Below are 16,568 nucleotides of genomic sequence, written 5' to 3' on the forward strand. Positions count from 1 at the left end.
CATGCCACACATGAATAGTGTGAATACCTGTCCCTCCCACCTGCCGGCTAGTTCATGACAACATTGCTGAGGACAGGTGTTTGGCTGTTTTCGACATTAAATTGCCAATTCCCTACTGCATGCTCACATGAGCCTTAACTACAGATCACCACATTGCAGAATACGTTTGAAAAGTGTTGCAGGGCCCCTCTAAGCAAACGTGGAGCTCGGCACTTCGGCCGTACACACGAATTCCTCAAATTTCGTGCGACACAATACGGGAGGCCAAATAAAAGCAAAGACAATGGCAGGTATTTGATATGAGCCACACAACAGATCTTAAGCTGTTGCAAACAGGAAAAAAGCTCGGCGCAGCGAGTTGAATGCGATCTTGCCGTAGAATAAGACGGCAAGAGCTACCAACGACTGAGCAAAAATGCACGCTTGCAAAACAACAAAGATGCACATCTCTGCTCGTACGCAATATGAACTGCTAAGGCTCGTTCACACCAGCAACTCGCAGAAGTTATGCAACCAAGTACGTCGCAAAACGACTGTTCGTAAATTACCGTTTCGCTCGAAAAGTAACTCGTTCAAGCTAGTCATTCACAGCCTGAAATTTTAGCCCTATGAACGCAGATGCAGACGTACTAAGCAAATCAGCACAGCAAGGGCAGGACGTCTGTGCATGCAAACGCCTACTTCACGAGGTGAAAGGGTGCGATTGTGCTACAATCATCATGCTTTCTTAACGTTTGCCCGCTATCTTGCGATTCAGCAAATGTCACCTTTTAGTCTGCAGATGTCAGCATAGCAGGATAGGGCATGTTGCCAGGCGAAACATGGGACGTTTGCAAAGCAAGGTGTTTTCATGAACCGGATCAGTCTAAACACTTTCATGTGCAATGCGCAGGTCATGGAAAGGCTAACTAACAACGAACTTATCGTATTCCAAAGCAACAAGAAACTTTATACAGATTCCTCAGAAATGAAAGTTTCTTAGTGGAAGAAAGGAAGAAAAAGCGAGGAATGAATTCGAAGCAAGAAAACTTTACAGCTGCTGACTAATTTGCCCTCGCACTGCTAATTGCTGGCATTCTGGTTAGCTCGATTGGTAGAGCGACCGCCCTGAAAAAGCGTAGGTCTCAGGTTCGATCACAGAACCAGGATTAATTTTCCTTCAGCTAAGAAGCTTTCTTTTTTGAGAGGCCTGTATGGATTTCCTGGCGCCTTCATGCTATACGCACGAGTGGTTGTCAATCATTCCTTTCATAATCCTTTCGTGACCTCGTGGGATTCCGCAGAACTAATTAGCAGGCGGCGCGTGCCAGCGTGACCATCATTATAACCACGAGTGCTCCTCGGTACCCAGTTGTGGCCAATTGCAGAACCTCCGTCAGTCGCTGCCGTGAATGGTGGTGCGCCCGTTTGCGGTGCCTGCGATCGCCGTGAAGGCGGCGTGTCAGGGCTTGAGGCAGCAGCACCTTTCAGCAGACGGTGAAATCCCACAGCTTGACGGTCTGGTCGTAGGAGCCCGAAACGATGAGGGAGTCGCTGAACTGGAGGCAGGTGACCCCATCCGAGTGGTTGCGCAGTGTGACGAGCCTCTGGCCCGTCTCAAGACTCCAAACCTTGAGCGCCCGGTCGTCGCCGGCGCTGACGATGCGCCACTGGTCGGCCTGCAGGCAGCGCACCACGCCTGTGTGGCCCTCCGACTTGATCCAGTCAAGGGTGCGCAGGCAGTGGCCGCTCGACAGGCTCCACAGCTTGATGGTGCGGTCTAGGGAACCGCTCACCACCTGAGGCACCAGAGCAAGCAACAAACACAACCAAGGGCTCGCACGTGCCATTTCAGATGTACAAAACAGACATAAAAAAGGAAGTTTCTGTGTGGCTAAGAAAAGCAGACCTGCAAAGCACAGTGTGCAATATCATTATCAAAAGTTCTAATGTGGGCCCTGGCGTTCATTTCTGAAAGCGCTGTTTCAAGGCTTATGCAAATGTTGGAATGCTTAGAGTATTCGAGCGAATATTGTTGTATTCAATTTTGCTTTGTTACGAATTTAAGTTTTTTAAATTTTCGAAATATTTCGAATGGACGAATAGGTGCTTATTAGTCTGCATGTAACCCCCTGTGAAGATGATTTCAATGGAGTGGAGGGGCACTAAACCATGAAAACACCTAGCATTCAGAAGAAATAGGCAAAGCCACAAAGCCCAACTTCCAGGTTGAATGAATACATTAATTTCACATTGATTCGTCATTTTTTAAGTTTAAATGCTTGTTATACCGGCTAATATGCTCTAAGATAGTATATTTTGCATGCAACATATTTTACAGGTTATCACTTGCATTCTACTAAAAGTCAAATCCTGCTACGATTCAGTTGTTTCCACTTCCTTAGAACAAACAAACAAACAAAAAAGGCATGTTTCAATTTTTAAAAAAGTATTGCGAGGGGTTAGTTAGGTTAATAATATGTAATATATACATTTCAAATGACCAACTAATAGTTCCAAATGCTGAGCTACATCAAGCAACTGCTTAGTTAACAGTTTAAATGTAATCAGAGTGCCTGCTTCAACCTGAATCCACCATTGCTGCTTGCTCTGCTTAGTGATAGCAATAAAAGTGGTAAAATGGGCCATTCTCTAATTTTGTTTCGTGACGGGGACAAGGGACGGCGCCTTCCCACCTGCATAGAGTCAAACTGAAGGCAAGTGACCGCATCCTGATGACCGTGAAAGGTCGCCACGTGGCGACCGGTGTCCAGCTGCCAGACTCGTATGGTTCGGTCGCAGGACCCCGATACGAGCCGGTCTCCGTGGTACTGCAGGCACAGCACCGCGCCCGCGTGACCGACTAGCGTGCGCAGACAAAGACCCGTCTGCATGTCCCACACCTGCAGATATCACAGGACACCTGAGAACCTGCTGAGATTACACGTTGAAAATGTCAAAAGGAAGCTTTAGCTTAAGGCCAACTCCCAACCTTTCAAATATGTTAATGTTGAGCATATAGATTCTTTCAATGACCTACTGCTGAACAAATTAGAATTAAATCTGATAAGATTAACAGAGAAGCCCTGTCGACTTTAGGAAGCAGCAGAATTTTCATCTCGGGCTCGGCACTTAGTAAAAAAATTGTGAAACAACGCAGAGCAAAAGGGACGAAATTTGACAGTACTGAGACCACTTGGTGGCGACATACTCACAGTGAGAACAAACGCCAGCAGTTCATTTCTTAACTAACATAGTGAAACATTTCATTTGTATTCTTGAAACTTGCAGTGCAGACTTAATAAAAAGTGTGCCAGGATGTAAAGAACCAGTCTAAAGCACTATTTCTACAAATAGCTTTCCTTTCGAAGCACTAATTTAGCATGCACAGTTGGGTACTTGCCAGTTTAAAGTGGTCAAACAAGTTCATCATCAGTCTGACTATGCCTACTGCAGGGCAAAGGCCTCTCCTGTGTTTCACCAATCGACCCAGTGCTGCCTTTGCCGGGGTCATGTTATCCCCACAAATCTAATCATCTGCCTCGCCCTCACGCACTCGCCTTCATTTGGAATTTGTTTTTCTTAGACAACTAACAAATTGCGAAAAGTACAGCAAATGGTAAGCAAGAGAGAACCTGCCTTGAGAGTACGATCGTAGGAACCACTGACGACTTGGTGTTCGTCTGCTTGAAGGCATCGCACAGTGTCTATGTGTCCAACCATGGTGCCCTTGCAGGCTATGCTGGACCAGGAGTGTTCGGTGCTCAAGTCCCACACCTGCATGGACGATGAAAACGAACGAGAGATGCGGTTTAACTTTAATCAAGGAAAAAGAATTGAGACTGTCAAATTAAAAAAAAACAATGAAAAAATATGTCATTTCCCTTAGCAAAATACCCTGACACAATAACAAGAACACCACTTTCACCATGAGACAATGCTTTAGAGTCCAAAAAAAAAAAAAACCCCTAAAAGATCAAAATTAAGGCAGTCTTCTTTTTTTTTTAGGTTTTTGTACCAGCTTCTCGTGAAGTCGTAGAATTTGATGACGTCTGCAAGGGCTTACACAATTATTTACTGGTAAAAATTATTTGTGTTGTTTATGAAGGGAGCTTTAGATTGAAAATGAAATGTTTCAGAAAATTGTAACGAGTCAATGTGTCCGAAGTGAAAAAAAAAAAATTGACGTTCCATATGTCTTGCTGACATCTAATTTCTGCATTTCTGGCACAAAATCCAAGAATGAAACCCTGACCACCACTTGCTCTTTTTATAACGAACCTATGATCATGAAACTGACAAAAAAAGAACTTTTAAAGAATAACTTATCAGTCAAAGCTGATTTAGCCTTCCAGTTTAGTGCCTGTTCTCGGTGAGGACCACTCTCAAATACAGCCAAGATGCCAAGATGTCAAGGTGCAACGTGGTGCCATTTTATTCACAACTGATCCAAACTGTGATCAAATAATTTAATCTTGATGGCCTTATTTGCACTGAAAGAGCTAATCATGGTTGAGAAATTTGATCCTAAATAGCGTTAAATCGTAATCATGGGAAGCTCCGTGGGTGTGATACCACAGCAAGTACCCATGGGCCCTCAGGGTGAGTCCGACGTTGGCGACACCGAATTCACTATACATTGCATGCGTAATGTTAAATTATAGTTTTATTGACATCCCATAGTTTTATTTAGTTATAGTTTTATATAACTATAACATAGTTATAGTTTTATTGACATTCCATAGACTTATTGAATCCCACAACTGTCCATGTGACACTAGTTTAAAACGTCACGTCAGATCTCGAGGTTAGACTGCAAAGAGCAACCACTTCTTCAACACGATTAAAGTACAGCTCAGACTGAGTACTTTTGGCTTCTGCACTTTGAACAGCAATAAGAACTGGTAGATGACTCGATTGTTGCCTTGAGACTGAACAAAGGTAACTTACTTGACTATTACAAGTGAATAGCCAATAGCAGCCAATACTAGCCTGCAGTTAGTCAGTAGAGTGCAGGCCGACATAAGCCACTGCAGGTAATTCGGACATAAATACGGCAGTAGTTAGATTCAGTCAGAAGTTACTATTAGAGGCCAAGGGAGACAAAGGCTACATGACTATTCCGGATAGCATTGTAGACTGTCTACGTTGACAGCTTAGAAGACAGCAAGCACCAAGCACCAGTAATCCAAGTAATGAATTGTGTCTAGATGACGTGAGTGAAACGCAACACCACCTGGCGTCGACAAGAGAAAGCTAAGGAAAACGAACAGAAATGTTATAATGAAAAATTGCATGTAGCTTGCATAGAGCTCACGGAGAAGCATTGGCTTGTGTACGGACGGCTATACTGACAAGATATGAGTTATGCGAGCTTTTCGCTGAGCTGCCACATTGTTTGGACAGCAAAGCAGCCTGCGTTGTATTTATATCCGATGCAGCCTTTCGAAGCTGTCTATTTTACTGGTTACTGAGAACTGGAATGGGACTTCAGATGGCCACTGTCCACTTAGCTGTCTATCTATACATCTACGCAAGTACTGGAGCAGACCTGTAGTCTTCAAAAGATTGTTGCGGCTTCTGTTCTACGAGCGCCGCTGCACCGTGTGTTGCCTACCTTTATTGTGCAGTCACTGGAGCCCGAGACCAGCCGGTTGCCACTCAGGTGAAGGCAGCGCACCGTGCCCGAGTGACCGACGAGGGTCATCACCGACCAGGGGCTGTTCGTGCGCATGTTCCACACTTTGATTGTTTTGTCCGAGGAACCGCTGACAATGCGCGTGTCATCAAACTGGACGCAGAAGACAGCCTGAATGCAAGACGAGGGCACTGTATGCAATATTTCCACCTGGTGTCCTCGCGCAACACTGTTCCCTGGCACAGTGGCAATACACTCATTAAAACTAAGTTGCATATTACACGAACGTAAGTTCGTTATATCCAAAAATTTGTTATAAAGATATAATCCTAACCCTATATATATTGCAATACTATTTTTCATATACTTCATTATGACCAACATTTCGTTACATCCCTGTTCATTATATCGTGGTTTGAATGCATACAATGCTTCATGTTCAAAAGCTTCTTAGAATGAAAGAGGGTCTTAAAATAGTAAAAAATTAACAAAGAAAGAGCAATTTTCAGTAATCACTATTTAGAATTATTTATGGTCTAAATTATGCTCTGGAGAAATATTATGTTATTGCAAAGCAGTCCTTCTTTTACTTACAGTCTAAACAGACTAAATTAACAATGTTTTTAGGAGTCGAAAAGCAAGTTTATCAGCTTCATTCTTTTTGTGAAGTGAGTCTGCCTTACAGAAGTTTTGAGAAAGTTTTAGGGAACATATTTAAACAAACTAGGTACTATTTTTTAACCTACATGATAAAGCTTTTCTTTTTTTTTTCTCAGCTTAGATGCAACTGTAAATATTTGGTATCAGCTAATTACTGAAAAATAATAGTTTTTTGCCTTCCAAGTTTCATCATCATCATTATCAGCCTGACTACGTCCACTGCAGGACAAAGGCCTCTCCTATGTTCCGCCAGTTAACCCGGTCCTGTGCTTGCTGCTGCCAATTTATACCCGCAAACTTCTTAATCTCGTCTGCCCACCTAACCTTCTGTCTCCCCCTAACCCGCTTGCCTTCTCTGGGAATCCAGTTAGTCACCCTTAATGACCAGCGGTTATCCTGTCTACGCGCTACATGCCCGGCCCATGTCCATTTCCTCTTCTTTATTTCAACTATGATATCCTTAACCCCCGTTTGTCCCCTAATCCACTTTGCTCTCTTCTTGTCTCTTAAAGTTACACCTACCATTTTTCTTTCCATTGCTCGCTGCGTTGTCCTCAATTTAAGCTGAACCCTCTTTGTAAGTCTCCAGGTTTCTGCTCTGTAGCTAAGTACCGGCAAGATACAGCTGTTATATATACCTTCCTCTTGAGGGATAGTGGCAATCTACCTGTCATAATTTGAGAGTGCTTGCCGAATGTACTCCACCCCATTCTTATTCTTCTAGTTACTTCAATCTCGTGGTTAGGCTCTGCGGTTATTACCTGCCCTAAGTAGACATAGTCTTTTTTTACAACTTCAAGTGCACTATTACCTATCTCGAAGCGTTGCTCCTTTCACCCACCTTTCTGCTCTCCTTGTCTAACTCCGTAATCATGAGTTGCGATTCGTCCTCTGAGTTACTCAGCAATGCAATGTCCCAGTGTTAAACATCTTCCAAGTTTAATTCCCTTCAATTCGAGCGAGAATCACAATACTGTGGTTAACTAACAACAAGTACTATCCCCTGCACTTTATTTGGCTTAACTGTCTGTTGGTTTCATTAGTTGTGTATAATACAGAAGACGAGCACCTCAGACAATTCACTTCTTTCGGAAAAAAGTCATGACGTAGCAAGCGCCGTCCAACTTTTGTGCCCACTGTTTCTACTTCTGCAATCTTATAAGGAACCTCGCTAGCTGTTGAGCTTGCTCAGCACGCGCATTCCAACAACCATCTAAAGTTGCAAATGAGTTCTAAAAAGGCCTGCAAAGCGGCAGAAAGCTTATGAAAGGGTGGAATGCTGACAATTACCCATATCAGAATCAGAATAAAAATTGGAAATGGTTTTATTTAGTCATCGAATCAATTACAAAACTTAAATGTAGCAGAAGGCTACATGGAAATCTACTTTTTTAGAAATCTGATCGATTTTCCTTGTGGCCTCGTGTTACAAGCAAGTATAGCCAGCTTCCTCTTTCATATCAATTCTGTCACCTTGCAGACATCCGCAGAACTCGTTTTCAATAGAGTTGAACTTCTTTATAAAAGGCATGCACCAGAAAGCAATTTTTGTCTTTTATATCAGGTGCCTCTTATGAGCAGGGTACAATGTTCACATTTTCTTATCAACTTTTATTTCTAAGCAGGTTCATATGTGTCTCTTATTTCCAACTGTCTCTAATAACAGTGACTCTCATAAAGGGGTTCAACTGTATTCTGAAGCTTTCTTTCAGAGAAATTTGTACACATTTCCTTAGAACAAAACGTGTGGTCGTCAGCTTTTGCTTTTATGACCACGATAAAAGGGTGACTATTTGACATAGGCAGACCCTATCAAACTTGGGATGTAAAAACAGTGCAAAAAATGAAGACAAGGACTGATCGGCTGCTTCGGCGAGATCGGCTATTGTCTAGGTCGGCTGCTTAATATATGTGCGTGCGCTTCCCAATAAATTGTAGTTGAGTTCCTCGCCCGTTGTTTCTTCTTCAGTCCATGCCTCACTTTTCTTTTTCCGCTGTTTTTACGTCCCAAGCATGAGCCATCAACCAGCCCAGCTTTCGCTTCTAGAGTAGACCCCATCAAAGTTCAAGACGGCCGCTCCACCCACCTGCGTGTGCCCGTGGAATGTGCGCACGTGACAGCTGCCACGGAGCCAGTTGCGTCGCAGGCGATACCGCTGGCAGAAGACGGCACGCCAGTCCACCGTGCCGTCGCACAGGCGCAGCAGCTCTAGCTGCTTGCTTTCTGTGGCAGCGCTGACGCGCCACCGCGGCTGCGCACACAGGCGCTGCCAAAGGTAAGAGTCGTGTGTCGCGTCACGCCATGCACGGCACACCTGGGCACAACGCAGCAGGGACACCGGGTCCAAGTACGAGAAGATGATCATCAGGAGATCTGCATTTGATGAAACCGTCAGACGACAAGGAGAGCGTACTGAGTGTGTTGCATAAACAGGGATGCCACTTGTATATAACTGGAACAGTGAGCTGGATAGCCATCGGAACAAAAAAAAAACGAGATTCACATCTTCTGTCCGACAAAGCCAACTCCATGACAGCTATATATATATATATTAGGGTCATTACAGACTAAGTGGTGTACCAGGTCAACTTTCGAGGATCTATGATAAGATAAAGCCCCCCCCCCAAAAAAAACCTAAAGAAGTAGTAATTGAGGCATTTTATTCTGCAAGAAAAAAATTGTGTTGCCTAGAGGGCACTTTAAACTATGGGCACCCCAGTGAATCAGTCGCGATAAATAATTTATGTAAAGTATTACTGGTTCGATCAATTACTGTGAAACATTTTTTTCTTTAATTTGAAAGTGCGAGTCTTTCATAACTATGGTAGTTTTTATGTTTTTGCTTCAGCCCACTTAATTTTTGGTCTCAGCGAAAAATTGCAATATGCTGCATGTTTTGCATTCTAAAAAGCATAGATTCTTTTGCGTGCGATATATTCACATTATGTGTTTAACAAATTCCTACATTAAATGAATGAAATACTTCGGGAGCGAATGAAGCATGAACATTGCCAGAATATTGTGACGAAGTTGTGAAAAACTAGCATTCTGACTCGTATTACGGCTTCATTTTCATAATGTAGCGGTCCAAGTAAAGACAGAAGTAGTTTTTCGTTTCAAAGGAGAAAAAAAATTTTCTATATGAGTGACCACATGGTAGTAGGCCACCTGCCTTTGTCTCGCCTTCACTGCATAGGACCTCGCCCCTTTTAAAAGAAGAACCTGGATCTGTGTCTGGATGCCATCATGAAAATACTTCTGAGCTGCAATTGATCTTATTAACACGGTTTGGAACTAACGCTTTACCGTAATGAGCCTTCGCATCAGGCACAAGCAGCTCCCCCTTGAACGGACACGAAAGTGATACAATGAATGCCTTTATATTGATAGAGCTATAACGTTGTAATTTGACCAGCGTTGGTTTGTTGATAGAAGATAAAATGATGATCAAAGGTTCATTTTTAAATCTTGCGCAGAAATTACCGCATGTGATGCTACGGATTTCAAAGCGTATTTTGGTAATATTGGCTCAACGATATCTCCTAAAACTTTGTATGTTATGTCTATGGCACCCTGAGAGAACAATATAGTTAGTTTTTACTGGTTAGTAATTATGTAGGACCGAGCATATGTCATCAATACACACGATTTCACGATGTTTGGCATGGGAACTTCAAGGTACCATCGCACCCCAAATTTTCTTTTTGCGTATTCTCTCGCTTACTAAGCGCCTTCTCGCTGCAGGCGTGATGATTTGGAATGGTGGAAGAGCGATTCACTTTTATATGAGAGAGATCAACTTTCCCTTCAGCACACTCAAACCTCGCAATAACAAACACAAATGTTATGAAATATTGGTAACAACGAAGTGAATGAAAAATTGTCTTACAATAGAAACAATGTTAGAAATAACCTTTATAACAAATTTTTGGACATGACGAACTTATTTTTTTGCAAGGTACAACTCTGATATAATAAGGTTCGAGTGTACCTCTTTGAGAAAGGACAGTCCCATAATGATCTTTTGATGAAGCCTTCATGATCCACCCTTCCCCCTTATATGCCAACTCCGGCGATCTTTCAAGGGCAATGGATCTCAATAAAGTTCGCTTTGTATGCTCCTTTGCACATTTCTGTGCTGTATGCCAAATTACAGGCTTGAGAGATGCATTGTTTGTTTGCAAATGAACCTTAAAGAATACCTCGAAAAGCTCAGCTCGCTTGCCAGAATTATTGGCAACGCTGTCTGCATGACGTCATGTTTGGCTTGTCAACCGAAGTGACGCAGGCGATAGCATCGCTACTTCAGCCGCTGCAGCGTTTATTGTGCTGGTCACAAGGCGACGGCCGCGGTGTTTGGCACGGGTATAGCAGGGGAAAGCTTTCTTTCTTCCTCTGTGGTGTTTGGCCGGCGTTTCGCTGATCTGGCTTTCACAGTTTTCATACTACGCGCTGGCAGGACCAGTATACAGTTCCCAGTTCTTACCAAATAGTACGTCTTACGTAGACACAATGCCCGGTCGAGTTTCGGTTCTAGTTTTGCACTTTTTTGCTCATTAAAAATTATTTTCGAATATCCTGAGCATTTCACCTGCTGAGCTCGTGACAAGTGTGTCTCAGGAACACAGAAACACCATTACCATGACATGGTCAAAAAAACGCCAGAGTTGGCCTTTTAACACAGTTTGCACCAGTCCGCTCAGAAAACAGTGGCACAACGTGCTGCTGCTGCCACCACACTCACCCGACGGTAAGGAACTGAGCCAGTCTTGGCAGTTGTCGGGGCAGTGCTCATGCAGGACTGGTTGGAGCAGGACGGAGAGGAGGTGATTCTGGGACTGGCCACACAACCCCTGCGCCATTGTCAACCATGGGCGGTACATCTCTCGATTATCATCACTCACCACAACAGCTCACCAAAGGAAGCTTTAGGTTTAACACTGCATGCCTTATTCATGGAACTACAAGGAACAGTACTAAAAGATACAGATCAAATAAGTTTATATTGATGAGCCATTTCTGGAGAGCTCTACTCTCTCCAATTATTATTTTTTTTTTCATCACAGTTTCATTAGTGAAAGAAAAAATGAAGGTCAAACTTTAATTTTTCAATTTGCTCTGATCTTCAGCACCCCAACGTTAGAAGATTTCAAAAAAAATTTTTTTTGCATTCTTGCAGCATTGGGATGATGAAGTTTCCTGAAGCTTGCTGTGGTACCCCCCCCCTCCCCGAAAGGCACCACCCCTGCTTGCTTTTTCCCATGTTCATGCCACTGGTTGCTTTATGCTAATTTCATGGCTTTTTATGAATCCACGTACTTGGTAAAACTTGAAAGATGAGTGTCTCCCAAATTCCCCAGCTCATTCGCTGCATAAATGTAAGTGCACAGCTGAAACACTCACCAAGAGCGCTTTCAATGTGGCATTCTTCTGTTCATCATTGAATGTGGTGAACCACTCTTTTACAGTCTAGAAAAGAGTGACGGTGAGACATGTTAGAAACGGATCCTTTACAAAAAAAATTTGACATGCACAAAAGCATGGGCTCACATCTAGGCGTGACTTGAAGTCTGAAGGGCCAACCACTTCGGATGACTGTCGGCTGAGCGCCGGCGTCACGTGAGCAACTGGCATAACCTTGGGTTTGTACGGCCGGAACTTGAAGTTTCGTGGTAAACTATGGCACTTGTGGGGTACTTGCACCTTTTGGAATGCCGGGAGCACCTGTCAGGTGGGTAAACAAACACTGGTGGGCAAACGAAAAAATTTAAGGAATGCTAATGAAACAAGAACACCTTGCTGGGCTTAAAGTGCCAGTAAACAATCCCAGGGTTCAAAAATTTTACTGAAGAGAAATATGTGCACTATTGCTATGTGACCATGCTGCCACAAGAAGAATTTCGCGAATATGTGCTATAATAAGGAAGTTACGGCGATTAGAACATCCGTTACAGCCAGTTTCAAATGTTTGCACGGCTGCTCGCCACCCTTCTCCGCAAAGGAGTAGTCCATCGTCCTGACTCCCCTCACTTCGGCAACGTGCCATGACTTCCGTGATACGTCATCAAAAGCGCTCAACAAACGACCAAGCGGGGCATCTCGCACATGGGCACGTGTCATAGCAGCGCAGACAGGAAAGATGGGAAGAGGAGAACTTTTCTATTTGCAGTAAAGGTTAAGTAGCCGGATGCCCTTCATCTCGGAGGCTTTTGTCTTGGGCTTTACAAAACGGCAGTGGGTAACACAGAAACATATAAATGCCAGAAATGCGGACTGTGCGGCTGAAACAGCATTCCCAAAGGGCCAAGGCGCCGTTTCATAGGACAAAGAACCAATCGAAGAGCTCAGTGTTGAGTCACATCCTTTACGGACAAGTTTTCGTCAGACTGCCTGTATGAGAGGCGAGGGAGAGAAACAGGTGCGGGATTGTTTTTCGACATGGAAGATCTGCACAGCGTGCAGCACTGTAATATTCGGCAAATGTGATAGCCATGGTCTGCTGTGCAAGTTGACGAGCTTGTTTGGGGGGAGTAAAAAAAAAAAAAAGGTCTGAGCCTGTTTACTGGCCTTTTAACAAATGGGACATGATGCATGAGAGCCTACAAAATTAAATTTTATATTTAGTATAAACAATACGTTGATGCCCAACATCACCAAAATCAAATAAATTGTCATACACTGCTTTTCCTACTTATCTATTTCAACAAACAAAATACTGATGTATTTCCGCTAAACAAAACTAAAATGCTGGACTTGTTCTTGTAGCAGTTCACTTACATGTGATCAGAGGGACAAAAACAAGACTTTTCGATATTGTGTGGCTTTAATTTTAATTTTCTTACTTTGTTATACAGAAAAACGTTTCTTGATCGTATGTATTGTACATCTTCTTTACTAGTGCGCTTTCATCCATCTCTTACAAGCAGTTGAAGTGCCACCTCCTATTGTAAATCTATCGTACTGGAATATGTCACATGCTCTTTACTATTGTATTGACACCAACTTCACCACAGTCTGCATGGGGGACTGAAGCCTTGTAAAAGCAAAAAATGCTTTGCTTTCGTCCAGATGATCTTTCTAATGACTTTGTTCTCATAACGGTGAAAATGAAACATGTTTAACTGATTGAATCATTGTTTGAAAGTGTGGGTTTTTCGTTTGCTGTAACTCCAATAATATTAGGCACAGTTTTGACCACTTTGGTTTTAATAAATTGTACCTAAATGTAAACATACATTTGTTCTTACATTTTGCTCCAAAGAAATCTGGCCACTGTCGCCGGAAATCCAACCTGCCATCTAAATTTAGCTTAGCAGTCCTACCGTAGCTGCTAGGCTACGTTGCTAGATAAGACTGCAAATGTTCGTTCACAGTTACAATTAGCATCGGTTATGCGACCAAGTTAGTTGCAAGGCGACTGGTCGCAAACGGCCACAGAGCTACTGTTTTGGCTCAGTCGCTCACCGCTTGATTTTACAGTTGCGCGATCACAGTCACAATGCTCTGAACCAATCATATACACAAAAACTGAACATCAGCTTATTTTATGGAGAAACAGCAATGCAAGGTGAGAAGACGTGAATTCTGTGCGACACCGGGTATAATTCGTATGCAGGCATGAACATCGGTAACGTTAAGTAGCTTTTTGGCCGTCAGTTGCAAGTGGTCGCGTGACTGGTGCTAGTCGCTAGGGCGAATGAGCCTCAACTATTATGGCATGGTAGGCAGACAATGCAATGGAATTGCAGGTATGGCTTGTGTCGATAAGGCAAGAAGACATAATGAAACAACACGTTGAATCAAATGACTTCGTTGAGCAATGCACAACTATGTCCCACACTACTATGAACCCAGAAAGACCACTTACGATGACACTGATCAAGAAAATTCAAATCATTCTACACATGTTAATCCGTAGTCTTTGTTCGTAATAATTAAAGGCAATTCTATGCCCATCTTCGCCAGACGCATCGGCATGTCATCATCCGTACTTTAAGATGCCGCAAGCTGTGGCACTTCGTCTGAATACTGGGGAGCAGATACATTAACATATTTTAGAATCATATAGGTCTTTATTCCCCCCCCCCCCGTTTTTTTTTTTCAATACGTAGGAGCAGTTTACAAAGTTAAGGCACTTAACGCACAGAGGTAGATTTGAGATTCTTTGAGATGTGTTGACCAGCAATAGAGTGCAATCTGTATGCTCTACACCTAGTTGTGTCACACGGTTCACTTTCCATCGCGATCAAGACTGACCGACATCGAATTTAGCGACCACGACTGGCTCTTTCTTGCAGCTCGCACTTGAAAAGCCAACCACAATCGTGACCAATCGGCACCTGATTCCTCGACCGTCATAGGCTTCCTTCCTCATCCTGGGCTAAACAGTCAATCCGAAACAAGAGATTCGATCCGGATCAGCCCCAATCGCGATCTGTGCTGCAACAGCGCACTGTTTCAGAACGCTCTCGATTGCGCTCTGACAAGCATGTCAGCGGTTATTCACACGCGCGTCGTTTTGTATTTAGCGTGCCGCGGTTGTGCTTTGCCTTCCTAGGTTCATTCGAACAATACGCTAACGATCTTCTGCAAGCGTCAACTATGAGACGAATAGGTACCTGCTCGACGGTAGTCTTGCTTGCGGCGGTATGCGAGGAACATATGATGTGGGGATACCCATTGGAAACCAAGCACGCGACGCTCTTGCGTCGTCCGTTGGCGCTGAGCAGTCGGCACGGCTGCCAGCCGCGTTCAGCCGCACCGGCGAACGGCGGGCTGTCACCGCTGGCATCTCTCATGCCGGACGGCGTCTCGCAGAGCGGGCAGTCGAGCCGTTTCGTGCCACAGTCATCACTCGTGCTCGCGTAGGAGCGTAGCTCCATCGGCGGCTGAGCTTATTTTGCTCCGACAGGCGCCCCTACTGATGTACGGACGCACGCAAGCTGCAACCAGGGCCTGCGCAGACAACAGGTGCTGACCGCTGCGTCGTGGACTGTCCCTTTGCTCTTGCCACGGCGTGCAGTGCAAGCGGCAATCCCATTCTCTTCCGACGCATTCAAGAAGCGGATGCGATGACAACAAGCGACTTCCCCTTTCCACTTCTCTCCCCGCAGTTAAGTTTACGCTGACCACTGATCCTAAACTGCTTGCGGCTGCAGCGCTGATTAGCACACAAATCGTGGAACTCTGCTTGTTTTGTTTTTTTCCCTACGCCCCGTAAACTGGATTAGTAAGCGTACGCTCGCGGACAGCGAGAGAACGCGCAGCCACCGGCGATCGCGCGTACGGGAGCTACAAGTCACGGCTGGTGCAGCGAGAGGGTAGAGTCGATCCACATGCCATAACACCTCCGTTCGGAACGTAAGGTGCGCAAGTTCCGCAACATCGTAACTCCATAGTTTGTAAACGTCGATCTGCCACAAAGTGGACACAGCTCCGGATAATGCCAGAAATGGCGCTGCGAACGTTTCCTCCACTTTTCCGCAAACTTGTTTGAGTACGCGAGTGTTTGCATTATTTGCTGTCTATTGCCTGCATCGTAAACACGTCTGCGCGCGTGCCCTTGCTGTACTAAATTCTGAAGAACAAAACAAAAGCGATTGTATTGAATAAACAAGGGTGCTTTAATGATAATCAATTTTCAAATAAAGCGTTCACTGGGCCCTACAGAAAAACAACTTTTTTTTGTCCTTGTAGTGGCATTGCAACACATAGGTAGTCAATAGGCCCAAATAAATCAAACACTTTGCGAACGCTAGAGGTGGTGCAAGCGTTATCCTGGTAAAATGCAAGTGACCTTTTTGGTTCTGTTTGATAGACAAAGTCATTCTAACCCCATTGCAGCTTTACACTTACAATGAAACTGATCTGTTTCAAAAACCTAAAAAAGTCCCTGGTTTATATGCGTTAGTTAGCTCACAAACAGGAGCTTTTCTATTATTATTAAAAAGGTGAACTGAAACGAAAGTTTTAGCCTCGCGTTTTTATTTTTGCAGCATACACGTGTTGCTAGAAGCCTGTTAGTCATCACACGGCACATCATTTGCTGCTGCGCATGACAGATAATTACTTTAGGCGCCTCATTACCTACCAGCCTCGCTTTCGGTTTGAGAGCTGCTCCAAAAACAACAAGCCGTCGGATGAATATATCACCAACTGAGCAACGGGCCGTGTCCCCCGACGTTTCTAGAACTAGGTTGCGTTGGTACCTCCCCAACATAACGAAGTTAAACGAACACAGCTCCAGATAATGCCAGAATTGGCGCTGCAAGCGTTTCCACCACTTTTGTG

General features: G+C 44.1%; 1 protein-coding gene across 1 annotated transcript; it reads right to left on the minus strand.

Moving 5' to 3' along the window:
* Positions 1 to 1,246: 1,246 nt before the first annotated feature.
* On the minus strand, positions 1,247 to 15,358 carry LOC119163526 (uncharacterized). Its single transcript, XM_037415533.2, has 9 exons — positions 14,897 to 15,358; positions 11,829 to 12,002; positions 11,682 to 11,747; positions 11,023 to 11,131; positions 8,365 to 8,651; positions 5,597 to 5,788; positions 3,619 to 3,756; positions 2,676 to 2,882; positions 1,247 to 1,778 (listed from the first exon to the last, which is right to left on the minus strand). The coding sequence occupies exons 1-9, from the start codon at positions 15,158 to 15,160 to the stop codon at positions 1,467 to 1,469; spliced, it is 1,749 nt and encodes a 582-aa protein (XP_037271430.2). The 5' UTR covers positions 15,161 to 15,358; the 3' UTR covers positions 1,247 to 1,466.
* Between the last annotated feature and the right edge of the window lie 1,210 nt (positions 15,359 to 16,568).

This window comes from Rhipicephalus microplus, chromosome 9 (genome assembly GCF_043290135.1).
Source record: "Rhipicephalus microplus isolate Deutch F79 chromosome 9, USDA_Rmic, whole genome shotgun sequence".
NCBI lineage: Eukaryota > Metazoa > Arthropoda > Arachnida > Ixodida > Ixodidae > Rhipicephalus > Rhipicephalus microplus.

What these genes read in the sequence shown, in the direction of transcription:
- LOC119163526 (XM_037415533.2), bottom strand. Translation starts at nt 15,160, where the DNA reads ATGGAGCTACGCTCCTACGCGAGCACGAGTGATGACTGTGGCACGAAA. An exon ending in CCAGTGACTGCACAATAAAG is followed by an intron (nt 3,757 to 5,596) that starts GTAGGCAACACA and finishes TCGTCCATGCAG; the next exon opens with GTGTGGGACTTGAGCACCGA. An exon ending in CCTACGATCGTACTCTCAAG is followed by an intron (nt 2,883 to 3,618) that starts GCAGGTTCTCTC and finishes TGATATCTGCAG; the next exon opens with GTGTGGGACATGCAGACGGG.